General features: G+C 47.1%; 2 protein-coding genes across 11 annotated transcripts in view; one reads left to right on the plus strand and one right to left on the minus strand.

Annotated features, from left to right (window-relative positions):
* Positions 1-13,274, plus strand: part of TOP2B (DNA topoisomerase II beta) — a 62,794-nt gene extending 49,520 nt beyond the window's left edge. For 4 of the 5 annotated variants that reach the window (XM_061404690.1, XM_061404687.1, XM_061404688.1 and 1 more), the window contains exons 29-36: positions 1,348-1,489; positions 1,699-1,860; positions 4,152-4,353; positions 5,284-5,363; positions 8,681-8,791; positions 10,218-10,337; positions 11,799-11,893; positions 12,782-13,274. In XM_061404690.1, the coding sequence (XP_061260674.1) occupies positions 1,348-1,489; positions 1,699-1,860; positions 4,152-4,353; positions 5,284-5,363; positions 8,681-8,791; positions 10,218-10,337; positions 11,799-11,893; positions 12,782-12,946 (1,077 nt within the window). In that variant the 3' untranslated portion in view covers positions 12,947-13,274. The remainder of the gene's footprint in view (positions 1-1,347; positions 1,490-1,698; positions 1,861-4,151; positions 4,354-5,283; positions 5,364-8,680; positions 8,792-10,217; positions 10,338-11,798; positions 11,894-12,781) is intronic. The other variant, XM_061404685.1, reaches the window with a different exon arrangement.
* A 48-nt stretch (positions 13,275-13,322) lies between these two features.
* The window catches only part of RARB (retinoic acid receptor beta), a 586,842-nt gene continuing 575,608 nt past the window's right edge, over positions 13,323-24,556 (minus strand). For all 6 annotated transcript variants that reach the window (XM_061404691.1, XM_061404692.1, XM_061404697.1 and 3 more), the window contains 3 exons: positions 17,195-17,399; positions 16,041-16,199; positions 13,323-14,696 (listed from right to left, as the gene is read on the minus strand). In XM_061404691.1, the coding sequence (XP_061260675.1) occupies positions 14,500-14,696; positions 16,041-16,199; positions 17,195-17,399 (561 nt within the window). In that variant the 3' untranslated portion in view covers positions 13,323-14,499. The remainder of the gene's footprint in view (positions 14,697-16,040; positions 16,200-17,194; positions 17,400-24,556) is intronic.

Consider the following 24,556-nt stretch of genomic DNA (forward strand, 5'->3'; position numbering starts at 1 on the left):
GGTCATGGTTCCAGGAGAGCTGGACTAACGCAGCCATCAGAATGCACCCAAGCCCCACACACTCAGCATGCCTGACTTAATCCTAGTTTTAAAACTCCCCTCCTGCCTCTGCCTGATCTAGCTTTGGGCATGATCAGCCATCACTAACATAGGCCAGAAGCTGGTGAGTATCTCATTTAATCAGTAACTTAGTCCTACTGACTGACTATAAAAGAGTCCCCAAATCCACGCTTTTATCTTGGTCCCCACTGACACTATCTTGGGATTCAGTATATTTTCTCTGAGGCAGTTTAAGGTGAGCCATATGGGTCCAGCAATCCTGTCTGTAGTCAGCCAGTCCTGACTCTACCTTCTTCACTTCATTCCTCTGTCTTATCTCTTTCCACCAGGGTGATGTTTCCAAAAGACAAGACTGGTTATTCACAGTGACCCCTTGTGTGCAGTGATTCAGCTTCCACCTGGCTGCCCTTACGCTTCCCAGGTGGCGCTAGTGGTAAAGAACCTGGCTGCCGATGCAGGGAGACATAAGAGATGCCAGTTCTATCTGTGGGTCAGGAAGCTCCCCTGGAGGAGGGCATAGCAGCCCCCTCCAGTACTCTTGCCTGGAGAATCCCACAGACAGAGGAGCCTGGTGGGCTGCGGTCCATGGGGTCACAGAGAGTCAGACGTGATGGGCCTTTCCTCTCCGCTGTCCTTGAGCCAGCAGACCGAGTCACCGTCCCTTCCCTCCTCACTCGCTGGGGGATGTGCCCGAGTCTTCAGTGTCCAGTGGAAAGGGCTCCTTTTCCCTATTGTCTGTCCGGCCCTGGGCAGGATTGCTCACGTCTCCTCACAGGTCACTCTGTTCTTTCTCCGTTTCAGGGTCAGGGGACTTTGTCTTATGCTTAGCAGTATATGACATGTCATGTTTTATTCTCATAATAATAATCTAAAGATTATTTTTATTATCTTCAATAATCTGAAGGTTTTTTCCTGGTGGATAGAGGCCTGAGCTCTAGCAATGAATTTTTCAGGTATCTTTTGGTACCTTGTCCTTAACTTTGAGTCTGAAAGTCCCTTGGATAATCAGAAGCTGCCTTCCTATTTCTTACAGTTGGTTTTAAGTAGCTGTCATCTCACAGAATGCACTGATAGATTAGGGTGGTGAGCAGGATCATTTTCCATAGTTGCATAAAAAGCATGGTCTGATCAGTGTCATCTCTTAGGGCCTCGGTAGACCCACGCATTCTTTTTATTCATGTGATACAGAAAAGCTCTCTATTGACTGGAAATGTGCCTCTAAAGTACATATGATATTAATTCGGCTTGTATTTTTACTGATGGTTTGGCTTCCTTTTTAATGTATAGGGCGATCCGGATGCCACAGCAGTCAGAGTGGACTTTGATGAAGAGCTCAGCGGAGCAGCAGTGGAAGGCGGGGAAGAGGTGCCAATCCCGTCAGCTCCTGTACACAGAGGCCCCAAACCCAAAAGGGAGAAAAAAGAGCCTGGTGAGGGATCACTACAGTTTTTTGTTTGTGAGAAAATGTGTATGTTCAGGGCATTAGTAGATTCTTTGTGCTGTTTTTCTGGTAGGTGAAGTAATATCTTCGGTTCTCACAAACATTATAATGAACTTTTCGTTATAATAGTTTTATTTTTACTAATGATATTTAGGTAAGTATTGATACATACCTTATTGTTACTCATTTGTTTTTAGGTACCAGGGTGAGAAAAACACCTACATCATCTGGTAAACCGAGTGCAAAGAAAGTGAAGAAACGGAATCCTTGGTCAGATGATGAATCCAAGTCAGAAAGTGACTTGGAAGAAACAGAACCTGTGGTTATTCCAAGAGACTCTTTACTTAGGAGAGCGGCTGGTATTCTGATATATTTTATACTTATTTTATTATTTTTTGTGGTTTGAGAAAGTTAGTATTACTCATAAGTTAGTATTGTTAGTATCATCAATATTACTGAAGTAGTAAACCATTCGTATTTCAGAAGTTAGTTCACAAAGACCAAAAAGCCTTGTTTATGGAATGATCTTTTCTAGCAAAGTTGGACATACATTTCTCCAAAGTGAAATCTGGAGAAAGTGTTTTCTTACTGACTTTTACGATAAAGTTTGGGTTACATTCTGTCCAGAGTTAGGAGATGTTTGCTAGAAAATGTACCTTGATGTGGGCTCAGCAGTAAAGAATCCACCTGCCAGTGCAAGCAGACGCAGGAGACGCGGGCTCGATCCCTGTGTCGGGAAGCTCCCCTGGAGGAGGGCGTGGCATCCCACTCCAGTATTCTTGCCTGGAGAATCCCATGGACAGAGGAGCCTGCTGGGTTACAGCCCAAGGGAGTTGCAAAGAGTTGGATGCAGCTGAGTGACAGAGCACACACGTGTGTACCTTGGTGTAGGGCACTAGCAGTGCTGGGTCCACAGGCAGCGTGGGGTCCGTAGGCTGTGCTGCGTTGGTTTCCTTTTGTTGTGTCGTCTATTTCTTATATCATGAGAAATTTCCCTACTTTATAGTCTGGTTCATATGCACACAGCATTATTTAGATAATTGCAGTGCCAGAGTTTAGGTTGTAGAATCCCATTTTGCTAGTGTATATTAGTATTAAGTGTGTGATTTGATCCTTTCTGAATATTTATTAATTTGAAGTCTTCAAATACTTAAAAACTGATGAGTGTCCTATTTTATAGGTTCTTCTCAAATTTTAAGTCCTAATATACATAAAATGAAAAAACATTCTGATTGTTTTCTTTGGGAGATACTTTTATATTTCAGGCCTTCAATCGCTAAGTAATTGAATTTCTTTTCATAAAGCACATAGGTAGTATAACAGAGGTAAACATTTTTTTTGTTAGACTATAGTTGATTTACAATGTTGCATTAGTTCAGAGGTGAGTTTTAATAGTATATCAAGTTACATGAAAATTAATTTATTAATAGCTTTAAAATTGTATTTAGGCTTTTCCCATACATTTAAAATGAAGTATAAAGTTGCATAGCACCCAGATGACTTTAAAATTTTATTCCATAGTATATGCTAGAAATTATAGTAAAGCTTATTTGCATTATACCAGTGTGCCCTTCTCCATGAGATCAGATCAGTTGCTCAGTTGTGTCCGACTCTTTGCGACCCCATGAATCGCAGCACGCCAGGCCTCCCTGTCCATCACCAACTCCCAGAGTTCACTCAGACTCACGTCCATCGAGTCAGTGATGCCATCCAGCCATCTCATCCTCTGTCCATCCCCTTCTCCTCTTGCCCCCAATCCCTCCCAGCATCAGAGTCTTTTCCAATGAGTCAACTCTTTGCATGAGGTGGCCAAAGTACTGGAGTTTCAGCTTTAGCATCATTCCTTCCAAAGAAATCCCAGGGCTGATCTCCTTCAGAATGGACTGGTTGGATCTCCTTGCAGTCCAAGGGACTCTCAAGAGTCTTCTCCAACACCACAGTTCAAAAGCATCAATTCTTCGGCGCTCAGCCTTCTTCACAGTCCGACTCTCACATCCATACATGACCACAGGAAAAACCATAGCCTTGACTAGACGGACCTTTGTTGGCAAAGTAATGTCTCTGCTTTTGAATATGCTATCTAGGTTGGTCATAACTTTCCTGTGGATGCTTTTTTATGTGTTATATTATTTTGCTAATATATTGAGATCTTAACTCTGTTTCTTCTCATTCATCTGAAAAATTACTATTTCTGTTATTTCATGGTAAAACTACTGTGAAGAGAGATGATAGAAGTTTTTATGTAAGAAGTTAAGAGAAGGCACTTTCTAAAGATATACAAGTTGTCCTTTGTAATTGCAGAAATGGGGGAGTCGCATATTAGTAGTCACTTTTACAGTGGCCACGTCTCCTCTCCTCACTGTTTGGAGTATCTTTTAAGCATGAAAAGCAGCATCCTGATACGCTCATCAGGCTCATGTTGCGTTCTCCAGGCACCTGAGCGTGACCCCGGAGCCTCCTGGGAGTGCAGGCCAGACGTTAGGACCGTCCGCGTAACTGAGGCCAAACTCAGGCACTTTTATTCTCCGATGCTTGTCTTTTTCTCTTGCATGTTTTCGGAGACTGCTGGATTATTTTTCAAGTGTATGGTTTGGAATAATATTTCACTTTGATAAAGCTGGGTTTAAAGTCATTTTTGTTTTTGTCCTAGCTGAACGGCCAAAGTATACATTCGATTTCTCGGAAGAGGAGGAGGATGACGCCGATGATGATGACGACAATAATGACTTAGAGGAGCTGAAGGTCAAAGCATCTCCCATAGCAAATGATGGAGAAGAGGAGTTTGTCCCCTCAGATGGGCTAGATAAAGATGAATACACATTCTCACCAGGCAAATCGAAAGCTGCTCCAGAGTAAGTAACACTGACAAGGTGCAGTCGGGTGTCTTGGCATCTGTCAGATCTCACAGTAAAAGCACCAAGAAACTGTTACCATTCTGGATAAGGCCCTCCCCAGGAAGGAATAAATTGGGTTAATATTGTAGCTGTTTACGTAACTGTTGCTTATAGTTGAGAGCATAGGTTGGCAAATGTTTTCCATAAAAATTTGGAATAGTAAACATTTTAGGCTTTGCAGCCATATGGTCTCTTGAACTACTCAGTGCTGCCACTGTAGCAAAAAAGCAGCCATAAATGGTAGTGAATGGATGCGTGTAGCTGCGTTCCAGTAAAATTCCATGTAAAAAATTAGGCAGCGGCCCACATTTCTCTGAACCAAGGTTGTCAAGTTATGATGTCGCTAGAATCGGGAGCTTTGCTTTGCCTCCTTTGCTTTGGTCGTGGTTTGGGAGCTTTGCTTTGCCTCCTTTGCTTTGGCCGTGGTTGACTCTTCTTGCGTCTGGTGTGTGGGAGCAGGAACATGCAGGGTATGAAGTTTGTCAACTGCTTCAGATTTTTAAGGAAGTATTTTACCACATGCAGTACAGTGTGAGAAATCAGATTATTGCCGCCTCTGATGGAGACGGACTTTCTTCTTGGATTTTTGCCAATAATTTACTGATGTTAAATTCTGAAGTGGTTCTGTCAACCATAAAACTTAGTGGTATTTTGATTAACTTGGAACTTTTGCTTTTCTGTTAAGTAATTGTTTTGTCTGGAGTCTGTGTATGCACATTAATGCTTATGAGAGAGCAAAAAGGAGCTTGGTTGCCCTGTTTTTACAAAGAGAAACACACGAGAGGGCTAACCTGATGTGTAATTATAACCCTGTGGTGCATATTATATGTAAATTCTTAAGGCTGAGATGGTGACTTAAGTGGTGATTGATTTCTTTCTCTTCAATAGAAAGTCTTCCCACGACAAGAAGAGTCAGGATTTTGGGACTCTCTTCTCTTTTCCTTCATACTCTCAGAAGTCAGAAGATGGTATGCTCATTTCATCTTTTCATTGGCTATTTACATATTATTGCTATGGCTTTTTTTATGAGTAGTAAACTTACTTTCTCTTTACATTTTCTTCAGTGTAATAAGGTTTATTTTTTCCTGATGTGATTTCTAACTAAACGGTCAGTATTGGCATTATGGAAGCACTTAGGTGGAGAGGCAGGTGCTGACGTGTTTGTGTGCGTGAGGGGTGAGAAGTGTGAGTGTTTTAAGGAGAAAAAGTATCGACAGAAACGTTGGAAGGCTGAAAATTTTCATGGCAATGAGAGTAGGTTTATGACAGGATTTTTCAAGCTACAAGCCTACCAATATGCCAGTTTTTTACTAAATTCTAGTAGCTATAAGATAAAACCTTTATAGAAGCAAATTTAATCAGTGTGCATACTTTTTTAAATTGCCTACATTTGTGTGTAGAATTTCTAAGGTCAAAACACACCCAGTTATGTGTGAGTCACTATTCTCCATTTTTTGAACACACATCATGTAGCTGGATAAACATGTAGACTGTCATCGTTCAGTTGCTAAGGTGTGTCTGACTCTCTGTGACACCGTGGACTGCAGTGTGCCAGACTTTCCTGTCCTTCACTATGTCCTGGAGCTTGCTCAAACTCATGTCCATTGAGTCAGTGATGCCATCCAACCATCTCATCCTCTCTTGCCCCCTTCTCCCCCTGCCCTCAGTCTTTCCCAACATCAGGGTCTTTGCCAATGAGTTAGTTCTTCACATCATGTAGCCAAAGTATTGGAGCTTCAGCTTCAGCCCTTCCAATGAATTCCTTTAGGATTGACTGATTTGCTCTCCTTGGTGTCCATGTGACTCTCAAGTCTTCTCCAGCACAACAAGTTGAAAGCATCAGTTCTTCCGTGCTCAGCTTTCTTTATGGTCCAAGTCTCACATCCATACGTGACCACTGGAAAAACCATAGTTTGACTATATAGACCTTTGTTGGCAAAGTAATGTCTCTGATTTTTGATATGCTGCTTAGATTTGTCATAGCTTTCCTTCCAAGGAGCAAGTGCTTTTTTAATTTCATGGCTGCAGTCACCATCCACAGTGATTTTGGAGCCCAAGAAAATAAATGTCTGTTTCCACTTTTCCCCATCTGTTTGCCATGAAGTGATGAGACCGGATGCCATGATGTTAATTTTTTGAAAGTTGTTTCATGCCAACTTTTTCAGTCTCCTCTTTCACCCTTATCAAAAGGCTCTTTAGCTCCACTTCACTCTGTCATTAGAGTGGTATCATCTGCATATCTGAGGTATTGATATTTCTCCCAGCAGTCTTGATTCCAGCTTGTGCTTCATCCAGCCCAGCATTTCACATGATATACTCTGCATATAAGTTTAAGCGGGGTAACAATATACAGGATCGACGTACTCATTTCCCAATTTTGAACCAGTTCATTGTTCCATGTCTGGTGCTGACTGTTACTTCTTAACCTGCATACCTGTTTCTCAGGAGACAGGAAAGGTGGTCTGATATTCCCATCTCTTTAAGAATTTTCCAGAGTTTGTTGTGATCCACACAGTCAGAAGGCTTTAGTGTAGTTAATGAAACTGAAGATGTTTTTCTGGAATTCCCTTGCTTTCTCTATGAGCCAACGAACATTGGCAATTTGATCTCTGGTTCCTCTGCCTTTTCTAAATTCAGCTTGTATATCTAGAAGTTCTTGGTTCATATATTGCTGAAGCCTAACTTGAAGGACTTTGAGCATAACTTTGTTAGCATGTGAAATGAGTGAAATTGTGTGGTAGTTTGAACTTTCTTTGGCACTGCCCTTCTTTGGCATTGAAATGAAAACTGACCTTTTCCAGTTCTGTGGCCACTGCTGAGTTTCCCAAATTTGCTGACATACTGAGTGCAGCACGTTAATGGCATTATCATTTAGGATTTTAAATAGCTCCCCTGGAGTTCCATCACCTCCACTAGCTTTGTTTATAGTAATGCTTCCTAAGGGGCACTTGACTTCACACTCCAGGATGCCTGGTCCTAGGTGAGAGACCACACACCATGGCAGTTATCTGGGTCATTAAGGGTCATTTTTTGTATAGTTCTTCTGTGTATTCTTGCTACCTCTTCTTAGTCTGTTCTGTTAGATCCTTACTGTTTCTGTCCTTTATCATGCCCATCCTTGTATGGAATGTCCCCTTGATATCTCCAGTTTTCTTGAAGAGATCTCTAGTCTGTTTCACATTCTCTGGTTTTCCTCTCTGTCTTTGCACTGTTCACTTAAGCCTTTCTTAGCTGTCTTTGCTGTTCTCTGGAACTCTTCACTCAGCCGGGTGCCTTTCCCTCTCCCCCTCGCCTTCTGTTTGTGAGGCCTGCTCAGCCAGCCACCTGGCCGGATGGTGTTGGTCACTGCCTCCTGTACAGGGCCACGAGCCTCCACGTTCTTCAGGCACTCTACCAGGCCTAAGCCCTTGTGTGTATCTGTCACCTCCTATATAATCGTAAGAGATTAGATTTAGGTCCTACTTGAATGGCCTAGTGGTTTGCCCTGCTTTCTTCAGTTTGAGCCTGAATTTTGCGATAAGGAGCTGATGATCTGAGCCACAGTCAGCTCCAGGTCTTCTTTTTGTGGATGTAGAGCTGCTGCTTCTGTTGCAGAGAGTATCATCAATCTGATTTCAGTATTGACCATCTGGTGATGTCATACATGTAGACAGACATACACAGATCTGGTACATGTTCTAAGGTATGTATAGATAATGCATTTTTGAAAGCCTGTCAGAACAGCCATGTAAAAGCCTCACTCACATCCAAGTTGCCATTTTGAGTACCTTTTTGGTTTGAGGAAAGGAAAGATGGAGGGAAAAACTGACTAAATTGAGTGTAAAAGTAAACTTTTTTTACACTCTTTTTACACTGTAAAAAGAAGGTACCTACTTGCCTTTTAAATTAAACTTTAATGATGTAAAATTGCTGAATGTTGTTATTGATATTCATGACATGATTAGCTGTGTATATATTAAAATAATCACAGTGAGAACTTTTATTAAATACCTCATTTAAAATCAGTACTTTTGAATTGATCAGTTTTAAATGATTAGCATTTGGGAGTATTAAGAATTTTTATTACTCTGTGCATTTCTATGTGGTTTTACAGGGTTAACAGTTTTGAAATACAACACTGTAATATTTTTATTTCCACTGTTTGTGTATTGTGGACTATATGATCACAAAATAGAAACATATAAAGATTTATTATCTAGCTAGAGATGTCATCAATAAAAATAAAGTTTAACTACTTAGTGTTCCTTATAGAATGTCTTTACTGAAAAAAATAACTAATTTTTAGATTCAGCTAAATTTGACAGTAATGAAGAAGATTCTGCTTCTGTATTTTCACCATCATTTGGTCTGAAGCAAACAGAAAAAGTTCCAAGTAAAACAGTAGCTGCTAAAAAGGGTATGTACTTATTTTTGTTAAGCATCGCATAAACCGTATATAGTTGATTTTAAAGGAAATTTAATACAATTTGAAACTAATTGCACTAGTATTTCAATAGAAATAGCTATAAAGTATAAATGTATATGCTGAAAATCCCTCTGGTTTACTTAACTATTGAGGTAATTATTAAAATGTCTGTAAGATCTCATTTTAAAGCTCTTATAAAATAATCCCATGTACTGGTATCAAAAGACAGCTTTCTGGTACAGGTGTCCTGTAGTGAGCTTTTGTCCCTAGCGCAGATGGTTGTGCTGTGTGGGGCCTGCCTGCACTCATGCTGTGGAGCCACTGGTCGTTCCTGGGTCCTTTTTTGAGTTGGGTGGCTTCTTTCTTTTCCATAACCTTAGGCTGTTTATCAACAGGCTGATTTGAGTTGAGTCCTGAATCTGTCACTAGCACTAAGGCACACCCCTCGGGGGTCAGTGTTAGTGCTCCGTGTCTCCTCACCCAGCAAGTCAGTAAACAGTCTGGAATGCCCCTTTAACATCTGAAAAAGGCGGCACACAGATCACCACTGTAGATACACAGCTATTAGAGGAGCAGAAAAGCAAGGGAAGGCCCTGCTTCCTCTGCATACACGAGGGCCGTGGTGAGAAATCGTTTGGCTAACGGGCCTCTCGCCCGCATGCCTTTGTCTGTCTTCACTGGCGGACTCTCCTCCGTGCGGCTGTACCCGCCCCTTCACCAGTGACTGAGGGAAGCTGGTTTGTCTCAGGGCTCTTGCCCTCAGGCTAGCTCACTCTGGCTTCATACCGGCTCTCAGATTTCTCGTGTGGTGAAGCGTTCAGTGATGCCAAGCTCTACACCCGACCCGTTCCCAGCTGCCCTCACACATCGCCTCCCAGACAGCCCTAACTGCAGTGTGCGTGAGGGTCAGGGGGGCTTCTGGGGTGCTCAGACTTCCCTGCAAGCATCTTATCTTGATGGGAACACCTGAGAGCCACCCTGAACACTTGGAGCCATTGCCTCTTCCAGTGATCAGCCGGTTTCCTTCATCAAGCTGTTCACTCCTGTGAAACCTAACAAGTTATGAGTTCAGTGTTAACTTAAGGCCAGCACAGCCAACACCCGCCTGCCCTGAGGCTCAGGCTCAGGAGGATCAGGAGTGACCTACTCTCACCCTCACTCACTCACTTTAATGGCCCTTGTTTAAAACATCACTTGAATTATCAAAAGGCAAGTTACATATAATAAAAAGCATTTTGTCACCTGTGAGCAGTTATTTGCCTTACGCTGGCACCAGATGAGAGAGACCATGGTTACTATGCAAGGCCACTCATTTCCATGTCAGCAGTAAGAAATCCCATCATTACGGGATTCGATTCAGCTTGGGTTGTTGGTAAGTATATTACATTGATCTGTGAAATGGACATTTGCTTAATAGGAAAACCATCTTTAGATACAGCCTCTAAGCCCAAGAGGGCCCCCAAACAGAAGAAAGTAGAGACTGTGAACTCTGACTCGGATTCTGAATTCGGCGTTCCAAAGAAAACAGCACCAAAAGGTGAGGATTACCTTTGTGTGACGATCTCGGCACATTCCACGTGCAAAGCATTCGTTTCTTCTACTCATTGAGGTTAGAGAGACTGGGTACCTGTTTTAAGTCGCTTTACTCTTCCATAAACAATGTGCTAAGAATCAGTGCTCAATTAGAATCCTCAAATGGAACGGAACTGAACTGAAGGAGGTATATAGCAGTTTGGTCCAGTTTGAGTCTCAATTTCCTGATTTGTGAAACAAAGACCTCTTTTGCAACCAGAGAATGGGTCAAAGACCCCCTGCAGGGGACTCACTGGAAGTCATTCCTTAAAAGGCAGTGAGGGCTCCTCTTAAAGTGTGGGACTCCTTGCAGGAAGCTGGAGCCAGGACTGGCAGGCAGAGCCTCGTCCTCGTCTGGGAGTGGAAACAGCTGCCCTCGGGGCCCCTCCTGGGCACAGCACCAGTTCCTCTCCCCGTGGTCTGCGGGTCTCAGGGGTGCTTTCTATGGAAGACGTGGTTTCTCTAACGGTAGCGGTTCGGTCTTTCACCACCTGATAAGATACTGCCGTCAGCGTGTCTATTTCTTCAAGTGGTGGTTGGGGTAAGGAGAGAGACCTACATGGCCCCAAGGGAGAATGGGGGCAGACGAGAAACAGGGACTTGGGAGGTGGACCTATTCACGTGCATGGCTTCAAACAGTGCCATCTTACTGACTCATCTGATCAAATGTGACATCCCAAGGCCACATAGCTATCTTTTCTTACCATACAATCTAGCCATAGCTCCTGAACTTTAACACATTTAGAGTTGCCATTTAGTTCTATTTTCTACTATTTTCTATCTCTGGCTTCACTGTAGGAACATTTGATAACCATTCATGTTTTACCTTTTCCCCTTCTTCCTCCAATGAGAATGAGGTAGACAAAAAACCTAGGCTACAGGGGGGTGATTTGAATCTGAGAAGGAATGTGGAGATTTGACAGGTGCTCTCATGACTAATGCTGGGGTGATTTACTTTAGGATTGTGCTGCTTAAAATGGGATATGCACTGGTTGTTACTAGTGTGATAAGTAAAATTTAGAGTAAGCATTTAAACCACATATATTACTTTCCTAGGGATTCATATTATATTTTTAAAAGTACTAGTCTGTGGCAAATTAGGAACTAATTTTTAGTACTACATACCAAGATTTTTGTTTCAGGCCCAGGTACCATGGGATGTGCAGATGTTTTATGTATTAGGGGCTTGGTTATTAAAATCTGTCACTAGGACGTCCCCACTAGTTTAACTGTGTTTGTGAAATACCTTAGGTTCTGGGGTTGGCGTGACTCAAGTGATGCTGACAGACTTTTTCTATGTCAGTCACACTGAGATCAGGGTTGCAGGGCCAGTTGGGCACGCCCAAGAAGGAAAGTGTGTTCTGGTGGTTATCTTTTTATCCTGCACTTAACTTTGGGAGAAAAAACTGCTTTGTATCATTTTAAGGTAAAGGCCGAGGGGCAAAGAAAAGGAAAGCATCTGGCTCTGAAAACGAAGGTGATTACAATCCTGGCAGGAAAACCTCCAAACCACCAAGCAAGGTAATAGGAGCATCTTTTAATGTATGGTTTTAAGATGATGTGTAACTGGCTTAGTTTGCTTATTACTAGAATGTCTCATTACAGCTTTAACCCAGCATCTCTTATCCATAGGGGGCTTGTTTATGGTTAAAAAGTTATCCAGGTATAAAATTTATATAATCAGGACCATCTCTTGGATACAAGTGTCGCATAAAGTAGCCTACTTAAGAGTACTCCACTTCCTCCAGCGGCAGAAGTTACATGCTTCCTTAACTGAAATATTTTCAGATTGAATAAACATTATTTCTTTTTTGCAAATTGATTTGACAAGGACCAATTTGATTTTCTAACTTGAACTCCTTTGTGGATAATTTTCCCAATTAGCCTGATGCTTCTCCAGAAGTACACTATCTCTTTTAGGTAAATTAATAACATCAAATGCCCCCCCTTTTCTGTGTCTTCCTTTTAAAACTTAAAAATACAAACAGATGCTGTTAGCTGTGTGGTGTTCTCTTTACATTGACCCTTTCCACCCAGTCGTCTGCTGGGACTGGGGTCCTTCCTGGTGACCATTCTCTGCATGTTTATAAATACTTACCTTGTGTACAACCTACTGTGAATAGTCTTGTTTTCTTCTCATGAATTGATAGGTACTTAGCAGTAAGTTGAATTTTTACTTTTCTGTGCATAGTTGAGCATAGTTGCTGGGTAACATAAGTTTAGAAAGAAGTAATGGTGTAAGTATTACTATTACAGAGAATTAGGTAATGGGCCTCACACTTAAGTTACTTAGCATTATAGTTCTGATCTTACAAGAACAATTATTTTCAGTATGTCTCAAAATAAGTGAAGGAATAACTAGTCCTTTTCTTTAACTTTGGTGTTTTAACTTTTTTTTTAAAACCCCAGAAGCCCAAGAAAACCTCTTTTGATGAGGACTCAGATGTGGACCTCTTCCCCTCAGACCTCACCACCGAGCCACCGTCACTGCCGCGGACTGGCCGGGCAAGGAAAGAAGTAAAATATTTTGCAGACTCTGACGAGGAAGATGTCGATTTTGCGATGTTTAATTAAGTGCCCACCGAGCACAGAAACAGTTCTCAGAAGATAACTTGTGTTGTCCTTTTTGTCTTTTCTGTCTCAGACTTTTGTACATCTGGCTTATTTTAATGTGATGATGTAATTGATGGTTTTTTATTATTGTGGTAGGCCTTTTAACATTTTGTTCTTACACATACAGTTTTATGCTCTTTTTTACTCATTGAAATGTCATGTACTGTCTGATTGGCTTGTAGAATTGTTATAGACTTGTGCATTAGCACAGATTTTAATTAATTGTCATGATTGCAGACTACAGACCTGCTTTTTGAAATGAAATTTAAACATTAAAAATGGAACTGTGTTCTCCGTCTCTTTAACTAAAGATGAACGTGCAGTAAAAGCTCCCATACACCTTTAAAATAAATATATTTTATTCTTTGCCAGGAGACTCCATGGAAAAAGGTAAACAGTATATGAACATAGAAAGCACTGTTAAACAATCTCAATGTACAAACAGCCAGTGAGAGCACATCACAGACCTGCTAATATATAAAAAAAATCCACTAGTGCGTAAATGAGAACTAAGAAGCTGACACTTGTATCTGTTAACCATGCCACCCCACTTCAGAGTGACTGAACCAGGCCCGAGGATGCAGACTCTCTGCCCATGACTTTGGGGGGATCAGCCCCTACCTCTCAGGACACAGAGTTGCCTGGTACAGGTGGCAGACCAGCCCATCGCCATCCCATGAAACCTCCGTAATGGCTCGTGAACAGGTAAACAAAAACCTATTAACACTGGACAGTGCTGCTGCCTTGGAGGCTATCATCACTGTAAAAAATTGTGTAGTTACGTCATTGAACAAGTACTAAACCACTTTTAATTTAAAGTGACATCAACAACTGAACAAATGACGTCTGATAACCGAGCTGGCAGTTACACTGATAGAGAACTCTCTTCTGCTAGTGCAGTGAATCTGTATACATTTACTGGGCGACAGGAAATAAAAGGCGCAGTTTGAGAGCATCCGAAGAGCAAGGACAAGCGTCTACACTAACCGAATCAGAGCATCTTTAGCCTTATCTCGTCACACTACAGTACTCCGCTTCCTTACCTGGATGTCTTGATCTGTGAAAGCAAAACACTTATCCTTTTGACCCTCTCTTAACTGGACACGCACAGTAATCTGCTCCACGACCGCGGGCCTTGGTGACCTGGAGTGTGGGACATGAGAGGAGAGCCGCGGACGCACTGCTGTATGTACAGAGTCTTCGGAAACATGACCCGGGTGAACCGTGTTGACTGGGTCTTTGCCATGCAATCTTGAGTGTTCAAAGAGGAAAATAGAAGCTTTTAACTAGTTTGGGGTTGCATGAAATGGCTGATTTTTAGAATTTAAAAAGTTTGTACTTCTAGGTAAGTTAGACAGTGAGGGGTATATATTGATACATACGAAAACTTCTTGGTCCTTCTTGAGTTTTAATATATTTTCAGTCCAAAAACTAAGCAGCAGTAAAAATGTTTCTTGCATTTTAAATCCCAGGAGTGAAGGTTCTGGGGAATGTTGGAGTAGCCAGAACGTGTCTCACTGCAGCAGCGGGGACTGGCCGACGCCGCTGTGCTCCACCGAGCTGGGGGAGACGCTGGGGCTGGGCTCCGCCGTGTGTCCGCCCGAGCTGGGGGTCAAGGGCTCGTGCCCTTCAGAGTTCTCCAGCATTTCCTGAATGAGCGGCGGCATCGAACCAGGGATTTCCATCTTCAAGGTAATTACACGCTCTGCACCTTTTAGAAAGAGAGAACAGAATCCGGTAGACAGGGATACCCAAGTCCGCTCTCACCCCCTCATGGTGGGGGAGCTCGGGGCGCCGGGGCCTGCGCTTGGGACGGCGCTGACACCCCTGCTCCCGCCGTGGGCAGCAGCGGAGACGGGAGGACGGGAGATGTGATCGACTCCACCACTTGGCCAGTTCTGGGAAACAGTCCTGGTATGTGTTCACTCAGCATCACTGACAGAGAAGCTCCTGACGCAAGACCAGGAAGTGTCTCTTGAAAAGACCAAAAAGACGGCAGTGCCCCAGGAGAGGCGGAGGACCCGAGGGGTCCCAGGGGACGCCAGCAGCCCCGCCGCTGGCTACCTGCGGCTCCTCAATACTGAAGGGCTTCGCTGGGGGCTCAGGCAACAAAGAATCTGCCTGCAACGCAGGAGGCCTGGGTAAAATCCGTCACACTGCCTGCCACTCAGAACACTGCCTCAGTGGCACCGACCACACTGCAAGTGCCCAAGCCCCCTGTGTGGACGACGTGGGTCCAGGACTCCCATCCCATGAGCACTGCTGGGCGAGCGCAGCAGCGTCACTGCTGTGAGGTCAGAGCCCTCATGACGCCAGTGGTCGGCACTACGTGTCCTCCCAGGCCTCTGAGAAGGGGCTCGGGAGCGCAAACTGCCGGTCAAATGAGAAGGGGCTCGGGAGCGCAGACTGCCCGTCAAACACGAGTGCCGTGCTTCTAAGCACTTCTGAAGCGTGGCCTAACCACCTGCCCTCGCGCAGGAGCGCTCTGCTCTGGCCCGCAGCCGGCTTGTGGCTCCACGCACTTCTGTAACTGCCCCAGTGGCTGTGCAAACTGGAAATCACTAGGCAAGAACAGGAACAACCTCTCCGGGAAGAAAACTCCCCTTTCTTAGAGGTGCACAAGCAAAGCTGCCTGTGGGGAGAGGGGACGCAACGGGCGCCTGGGGCACCGCTGGTTTTCTCTTGAGGTTTGGGTGATCAGGAAAAACTGGCATTAACCGAAGAGTGTGTGGAAAGCTGGAATGACACGTACGCAACGAGAAAATGACAAAGCCAGCCATCCGGGATTCAGTATGTTCTCTTGGAGATGCTTTTTCTAATTTCTTAAGTCACACGAAACTGTAAAGCTATTCTCATAATCTGCTAAGGTATGAGGTTTAAGAGGAGGCACCCTACTTCTTTTTGTCAGTGAGAAATGAATTCCAAAATGGTAACAGAAAGGTACCCACTGTCAAACGCCCCGCATTAAAACCCAGGGTTTCTAAAAACGCCACGTGCAGCAGTCGGTCAGGACGGCCAGCCCACCTGGCGGGGGGGTGCGGCGGTCGGGACGCACCTTTCGCGCTGATGCTGCGGAGGTCTGTGATCTTCATCAGGATCTTTGGGAACATGTGAGGCTTGCTGGGCCGTCTCTTTCTGATGTAAATTTTTAGTGCTTCCAGCAGTGGTTCTTGTAGCTTATCTACTTTTGTTGGTTCCTCAAGGTCCTGACGATCTGGATTCCAGAAACAAGGTATTAAATAATTGAGGTCAGGACAGAATGAGCTCTGTACTCTGGCGAGTCCTGCCCACGCCCCCGCCTCCTCACATTAATCTTGAGATTCAATCCCATAAACACATTTGAAGGTGTGTGCGGCTGTTCTGGGCTTTCCAGGTGGCTCAGTGGTAAAGCACCCGCCTGCCAATGCAGGAAACACGGGTTCCATCCCTGGGTCGGGAAGATCCCCTGGAGGAGAAATGCAACCCACTCCAGGATTCTTGCCTGGAGAATCCCATGGAGGAGGAGCCTGGCAGGATAGAGTTCAAGGGGTCACAAGAGATGGACGTGACTGAGCACACAGATGCGACTGCTGTGAGCTGTGATACTTGAAAACGACTGCCCTGTTGGTCAAACCACATTTGGAAGGCTGGTGGCTTTTATCCCCAGCAGAGAATTACTTCTCGTGACCAGGAGGTGTCACTACTGAACTGAATTAGAGGAGCCCTGACCCAGATGGTTAAAATGCAGGTAAACCAGCCCCCAGTTAAAGGCAGTAGCTCCTTAACCACCCTGTTTCGGGCTCCTGGGGGGCCAGTGAGGGTGTCACCACCAAACAGAACCTGGCTTCACACCAGCCCTCCAGAGGTGGGGGCCCACGCCGGGACTACAATTCCCAGCCCCCGCCTTGGCAAACAGCACCAGCAGGCTCCCTGACTCATCCTAAGAATGTCCCCAGGCAGTTCACTTTACGATGGTCTGATCCTACCTTTTAAACAGCAGCTGTGGCAATGCAGAAGTAGCATTTTGGTATTTCAGAGCAGGAAAACCCCAAATGCCTTTAACTTATAATACGGAAAAATGCAACGAACTCTAAGCATGCATGCCTGATTTTATCCACATGTCCTTTTCCATGCAAAACAACTCCAAAGTGGAGATGAAGAGTCTCCCATAATTTACAAGTGTGAGCTGCTCTCCACGGACTCTCACGAGGGTGTTCTGGGCGGTGGTACCTCCACAGATCAGGCAGATGGCGCTGAGAAGGCCGGTCTCCGCGTCGTCCATCTCCAGCGGCAGGAGCTGGCCGGCGAAGGTGAACACCAGGTCAGTCAAAGGGCCAAAGCCGGCGTTGTGCATCTGGGTTCGATTCAGGGTCAGGCCGTCCGAAAACGTCATAGTGTCTTGCTCTGGGGTGTACCTGGTGCAGATTCTGAGAATCTGGGAGGAAACCACTACGGCTGGATCATCAACACAGGCCTGGCCTGACAGCCTCCCTGGGGACCCAGGGAGGGAATCCCAGGAAGGTTCCAAGGGCTTTGGGGCGGATGAGCCCCCCCACCCCACCCGCCTTGGGTGCCATCGCTGCTCCAGCTCTTCCTCCAAAAGACCACACACGTCAAAACAAGGGCGAAACCTTATTTAGGGAATAATAAATAGGACACAAGAAATTTTGAGAAATATCTGTTTAGGCTAAAAGTGATTCATTTGACTCAAGTAAACATTCACTGAGTACCTACTTATATCCCAGGCACTGCGCCAGGTGCTGGGGATGAAAGAGGAAAAAGAGTCAATTTTTTTTTGAAGAGCTTAGTCTACCAAAAAAAGGCCAAGATTTACACTGTAAGCGCCCAGTGCAAAGCCAGCACTCCACATGCTCTCCGTTTATGCTAGCAGAGGAGCTGGCGGGCTGACGACGCTTCTTACAGACCAGGGGCTCCGGGCTCAGGAAGGCTGGACTGAGCTGGCCCCCCACCCGGGGGACGCCCCGAGCACCCCCGCCCCGAGACCCCAGGCGGCAGGCTGAGCCAGCGAAGGGCTGGGCGCAGCCGGGGGAGCAGGGCAGCCCCACGGTGGGGAGGGGCTCAGCTGGAGGCCTGGCGGGGTCTCCTGGAGAAGCAGCCCTGCTGGCCAAGGTCACTCCACCTCCGGTCAGGGCACCGCGCTGTCTGTGAAGGACTGAACTGCAGCATCTGCCGGAGGCAGGCACCACCGCCACCCCGGCCTGCAGCCACCAGCCAGTCCTGGGGCACGTGGGTCCCGGGCGCTCAGCCTCCGCCCCCAGACCCCCAGCACCCGGTTGCCTCTGGGGAGCTGGCCTCACGCCCCCAGCCGGCGGGGCCCTCTGTGCTGACCGGCCCCCCCGGGAGCGGTGGCCCTGAGTCAGAGCATGGCGCCCCCGTCACACCACCGGAGGGGCTTGCTCAGACGGCGTTCCCACGGAGGCCAGCAGCTGCCCTGCTGTCAGAGCGTGGAGGGGCCCGGACGTCACGAGACGGGCCTTCGCTCCTTAGGAAGCCCCAGGAGACGAGGCGTGGGCTGAGGGCACAAGCCAGGTGGTGCCCGGCAGGAGGGGACCTGCGTCCCTGAGTCCACAGAGGCTCACGGCGTGGGGCCTCTACCCTCGCTTCCGGTGGGACCAACAGGCACCAGATCAGCCTCTGCAGCTTCCTGCACACAAGAGCCCCCCAGGGTCTGCAAGGCGCCCAAGGCTCCCCCGAAACCCACACTCAGACGCAGCGTCCCGGGCCCGTTCCACCCTGCAGGGCCTCGCTCCTCAGGCCAGACGACAAGCGGTTCTGATGAAGCGATTCCACTCTGTCCTGTGGCCTCTCTCCCCGGAGAGTCCAACACCACTGACCAAGTAGAGCGGGCGCTGGGAGGGGAGAACGCGGGGGCCGGGGGAGGGCGTGGGCCCCGGAGACACAGCCCGGGGCTCCGGCTCGTCCCACGACAGCCCCGGCGGCAGACCCAGCCCTTCTTGGGGTGGGCACCCCTCGTCTGAGAGCCCCTGCGGACCAGTGGCCTGGCGGGGGCGCAGCGCTCACAGGCGGGCGAGGCCGGCCCTCCTCGCGGCAGGGGCTCTGGCCCTCCTCAGGGTGCCAAGCAGGGCCCCGGGCGGGCAGGCGGCCCGTCCGCGCCCCTCCTCCACCCCGCGGGTGGGCAGGGCAGAGCCGCGCGCAGACTCTGGCCGCACGCAGACTCCGGCCGCAGTCGTCCCAGTGCTGCGGGCCCCCAGACCCCGGACTCCACCTTCCCCGGCCCTGCCAGGTGTCCACACCGGCTGTGCCTGGGACCCTCCACGCGGGTCTGCCAGCGGCCGATCCTCTACCTGGGGCTCAACACACCGTCGCTGCCTCGGGGAGCAGGGAACGCTCGTCCTAAAAACTACCATTTTATACCACTTCACCCCATTGTTTTTGAAACATGAAATAAAACTGTTTAAAAGCTGAGGTGTAACACACGTGGCTGTTTGAATCCACTCTGTGTGGCTCCTCCTCTGGGGAGTGGAATGTGAGCCCGCCTGCAAAGGGGGCGCAGCCCGCGCCCTGCCCCTGAGATGGGGTGCAGGGGACGGCCGGCCTGTGACAAGGCCATGGGAGACGGCTGCCGGGTCCCCAGCAGCCCAGCCCTCTGCTCAGCAGCAGCCGCAGCCTCCGGGCAAGTGTGATGAGCCGGCCTGGAAGCGTCGGCCACCCTGGTCAGGCCTGCAGATGAGGCAGCCCCCCAAGTACCCATGGCCACCCCCCCACCCCTAGAGCCCCGCCATGAGCTCCTGACAGCAGGGGCTGTGCGACGAGACTGTCCTCAGGGGCTCAGTGTGGGCAGTGACACGGGGTCACAGACAACGGACAGCACACACCCAGGGAACACAGCGGGATGCGCCTGCCCCGCGTGAGCGCGCGCGGCCCTCCTGGCCAGACCCCCCAGACCCCCCAGACCCGGCGGCCTGGACCTGCGCCCCCACAGCTCCCTCCACCCGTCCTGAGCCGCAGGAGGCCTGCCCGGCTTCTCCCTGTGGCACTGGCTGGCTCGGGGCGGGGGCCATCACTGCCGCGTGACAGTGCGAACTCTTAGATGGGGAATGTCCTGCTGTCCCCTCAGCACCGGGCAACGCAGCCACACGGCGGTGACGAGCGAACATTCACTCACTCATCGAGGAACCTCTCCACCTGCTAACCCCCTGCAAGGGGCGTATGGAATCTGGCGATTTCTAAGTGTTTTGGCAAAGAAAACACCCGTTCCCCATCTCGTTCTCTGCACTGACTGTCTGGCCATCAGGGGCAGGTCCTGACCCGAGCGTCTAACCACGGGGGCTGCGCTGTGACGAGGCCGCCGCGCACAGGAGGGGCCACCCCGGGAGACCTGCTGCGCGGGGCTGCCTGAGAAGGAAACGCAGGGTGGGGAGCCCGGCCCTCCCTTCCCAGCCTGAGGTCAGGCTCAGGAAGCCGCTTTCAGAGCACTCGGGGAGGCACGCCAGGCGAGATTAACAGGCCGCGGCGGGCGCCTGGCGTCGCGGCACCCGGCAGGTACTGAAGGGTCAGCAGGCTGGAGACATGTCCGCAGAGCAGAAGGGGCCCGGGCTCACATCCACTCATGAAAGCGCCAGAGTCACAGCTAACTGCGAACAACCAGCAGCTGGAGGACTGGAGCCTCCTGACAGACACACTCCACTTCCAAAGACAAAGCAGCAGCCACAGTGACCAGTGGGAGGGGCGCTTCCACAGAACAAACGAACCCCACACCTTTTTGCGGGAGGGGCACCGACCCACAGGCTGGACGACGATGCCACAGAGATTCTCTCACAACAACCAGAGTCCCACGTCCGCTGCCCAGCCCGGGGGTCTGGCGCTGGGAGGAGCCGCCCCCGGAGCATCTGGCTTTGGAGGCCAGCGGGGCTGGATTGCAAGGAGTCCACAGGACTGGGGGGACCAGAGACTCCGCTCATGGAGGCACACGAGGCGCGCGCGCACTGAGACCCAGCGAAAGCAGACTGCACAGGAGCGGGGCCCAGACCATGGGCTGCTTGAGAGGGTCTCGGGGGCACAAGGACACTGGGAGCAGAGGGACCGGGGACGCCCGTCAGAGCAGACGCCCCCAGAGGCCGCCGTCTGCACTGAGGCCTGGCCTGCCCAGCGGCCGGCAGGTTCCAGTGCGGGGACACCTCAGGCCAAATGATGGGCAAAAGGACAGCCCCACCGGCAGCAGGCTCAAATGCACCCCTTGACATGGTCTTCCCACCACAGGGCCAAGACCTAGCTGCGCCCCCAGCGGGCAGGCTCCAGCCCTTCCCACCAGGAGGGCTGCACAAGTCCCGGAACCAACCTCACCCTCCACGGGGAAGACACCAGAACCCAGAAGAATTACGGTTCTGCCTTGAGGAATGGAGACCACAAACCCAGAAAGTTGGGCAAAAATAAGATGGCAGAGAAATATGTCTCAGACAAAGGAACAAGATGAAACCCCAGAAAAATAACCAAGTGGGGTAGAGAGAGGCAATGTGTCTGAAAAATAATTCAGAGTAATGGTACTCAAGATGGTCCAAGATCTCAGGAACGGAAGAATAGACCAATAAAATACACAACACGTTTAACAGAGACCTAGAAAATTTAACCAACAAAAAGCTGTACGACACAGTAACTGGAATGAAAAATACACTAGAAGGTCGGACAAAGACAACACAAAGTTACGGGCCAGTATCGATGAACACAGATGCAAAAACCCTCAACAAAATTCTAACAGACAGATTCCAACAACACATTACAAACCTCATACACCATCATCAATTTGGGTTTATCTGAAGGATGCAAGGATTCTATACACAAAATTGATGTGATACACCATAATAACAAATTGAAAGATATTATAATCCCAATAGATGCAGAAAAAGCCTTTGACAAAATTCAGCACACATTTATGATAAAAACTCTTCAAAAAATGGGCACAGAAGGAACCTACCTCAACATAGTAAAGGCCATATATGATAAGCCTACAGCAAACATTATTCTCAATGGTGAAAAACTGAAAGCATTCCCTCTGAGATCAGGAACAACACAAGGTGCACAATCTCACCATTACTTTACATCGTTTTGGGAAGTCCTAGCTTTGGCAGTCAGAGAAGAAAATGAAAGGAATCCAGGTTGGAAAAGAAGAATTAAAGCCTCACTGTTTGCAGAGGACATGACACTGTAGAGAAAACCCTAGAGATGGTATCAGAAAATTACTAGAGCTCATCAGTGAATCTAGCAAAGTTAGAGGATACAAAATCAATACCCAGAAATCACTTGCATTTCTATACACTAACCATGAAAAATCACAGAAATTAAGGAATCAATCCCATTCACCAATGCAACAAAAGGAATTAAATGTCTAGGAATAAACTTACCTAAGGAGACAAAAGAACTGTATACAGAAAGTTATGACACCGATTAAAGAAATCAAAGATGACATACACAGATGGAGAGAGATTCCACATTTCTGGGCTGGAAGAATCAATACTATGAAAATGACTATATTACCAAATGCAATCTACAGATTCAATGTGATGCCTCTCAAATTACCAATGGTATTTTTCAGAGAACCAGAACAAAAATATTTCACAATTTACATGGAAACACAAAAGACCCCGAATAGCCAAACCAATCTTGAGAAAGAAGAATTGAGCTGGAGGAATCAACCTCCCAGAAGTCAGGGACTGACTTCAGACTATACTACAAAGCCACAGTCATCAAGACAGTATGGTACTGGCACAAAAACAGAAATGCAGGCCAATGGAACAAGAGAGAAAACCCAGAAAGGAACCCAGGCACCTATGGGTGCCTTATTTTTGACAAAGGAGGCAAGAATAGACGATATACAAGAGGCAAAGACAGCCTCTTCAATAAGCGGTGGTGGGAAAGCTGGACAGATACACGTAGAAGATGAAACCAGATCACCTCCTAACACCTACAAAAAGACAAACTCAAAATGGATTAAAGACCAAATGTAAGAGTAGCAACTACACAACTCTCAGAGCAAAACAGGCAGAACACCTGATGACATAAATCAAGGCAAGGCCCTCTATGACCCACCTCCTAGATTAATAAAAACAAAAGTAAACAAGGGGGGCCTCATTAAGCTTAAAAAGTTTCTGCACAGCAAAGGAAACTATTAACAAGGTGAAAGACAACCCTCAGAAGAGGAAAAATAATAGCAAATGAAGCAACTGACAAAGGATTAATTTCCAAAGTATACAAGCAGCTCATACAACTCAACGCCAGAAAAACAAACAACCCAGTCAAAAAGTGGAAAAAAGACCTAAATACACATTTCTCCAAAGAAGACATCCAGATGGCTAACAAACACGAAAAGTTGCTCAACATCGCTCATTGTTAGAGAAACGCAAATCAAAACTACAATGAGCTATCACCTCACACCAGTCAGAATGGCCCTCATCAAAAAGTCTACAAACAATAAATGCTGAAGAGGGTGTGGAGGAAAGGGAATGCTCTTGCACTGCTGGTGGGAATGTAAATTGATACAGCCACTATGGAAGACGGTATGGAGATTCCTTAAAAAAACTAAGAATAAAGCCACCATATGACCCAGCAATCCCACTCCCAGGCATATACCCTGAGGAAACCAAAACTGAAAAAGACACATGTGCCCCAATGTTCACCACAGCTCTATTTACAATACCAAGATCATGGAAACAACCCAGATGTCCATCGACGGGTGAACGGATGAAGACGCTGTGATACGTGTATACAATCAAATGTTACTCAGCCTTAAAAAGGAATGCATTTGAGTCAGTTCTGAGGAGGTGGATGAAAAAGTCAGTTATACAGAATGAAGTCAGTCAGAGAGACAAAAACAAGTATCATATACTAATGCAAATACATGGAATCTAGAAAGTTTATACTGATGAAGTTATCTGCAGCGCAGCAATGGAAACACAGACACAGAGAAGAGACTTATGGACACGGTAGGGGCAGGAAGGAGAGGGTGGGATGTACGGAGAGAGTAACATGGACACTTACCACATGTAGAACAGCCAGCCAGAGGGGATGTGCTGGATGCCTCAGGGAACGCAAACTGGGGCTCTGTGTCAACCTAGAGGGTGGGATGGGGTGGGATGTGGCACGGAGGTTTGGTGGGGAGGAGACATATGTACACCTGTGGCTGATTCATGTCGGTGTTTGGCAGAAACCAACACAATTTTATAAAGCAATTAACCTTCAATTAAATAAAACACACTAGAAGGAATAAACAGCAGAATAACTGAGCAGAATGAATAAATAAACTGGAAGACTAAATGTTCAAAATCACTGCCATGGAATAAAGAAAAAGGAATGAGATGAGGACAATCTAAGAGGCCTGGGACAACACTAAATCTGCCAACATTCTCATTATGTGGGGCCCACAAGGAGAGAGGAAAGACCTGAGAAAATATCTGAAGAGGTGATAGCTGAAAAATTTCATAACGCTGGAAAGGAAACAGTCACCCAAGTCCAGGAAGTGCAGCGCCTCAGGCAGGATAAACTCAAGGAGGAACATGCCAAGACACATGGTAATCAAATTGAAAAAACGAAAAGAGAAAATATTAAAAGCAAAAAGGG

The sequence above is a fragment of the Bos javanicus genome, chromosome 27 (genome assembly GCF_032452875.1).
Source record: "Bos javanicus breed banteng chromosome 27, ARS-OSU_banteng_1.0, whole genome shotgun sequence".
Lineage (NCBI taxonomy): Eukaryota > Metazoa > Chordata > Mammalia > Artiodactyla > Bovidae > Bos > Bos javanicus.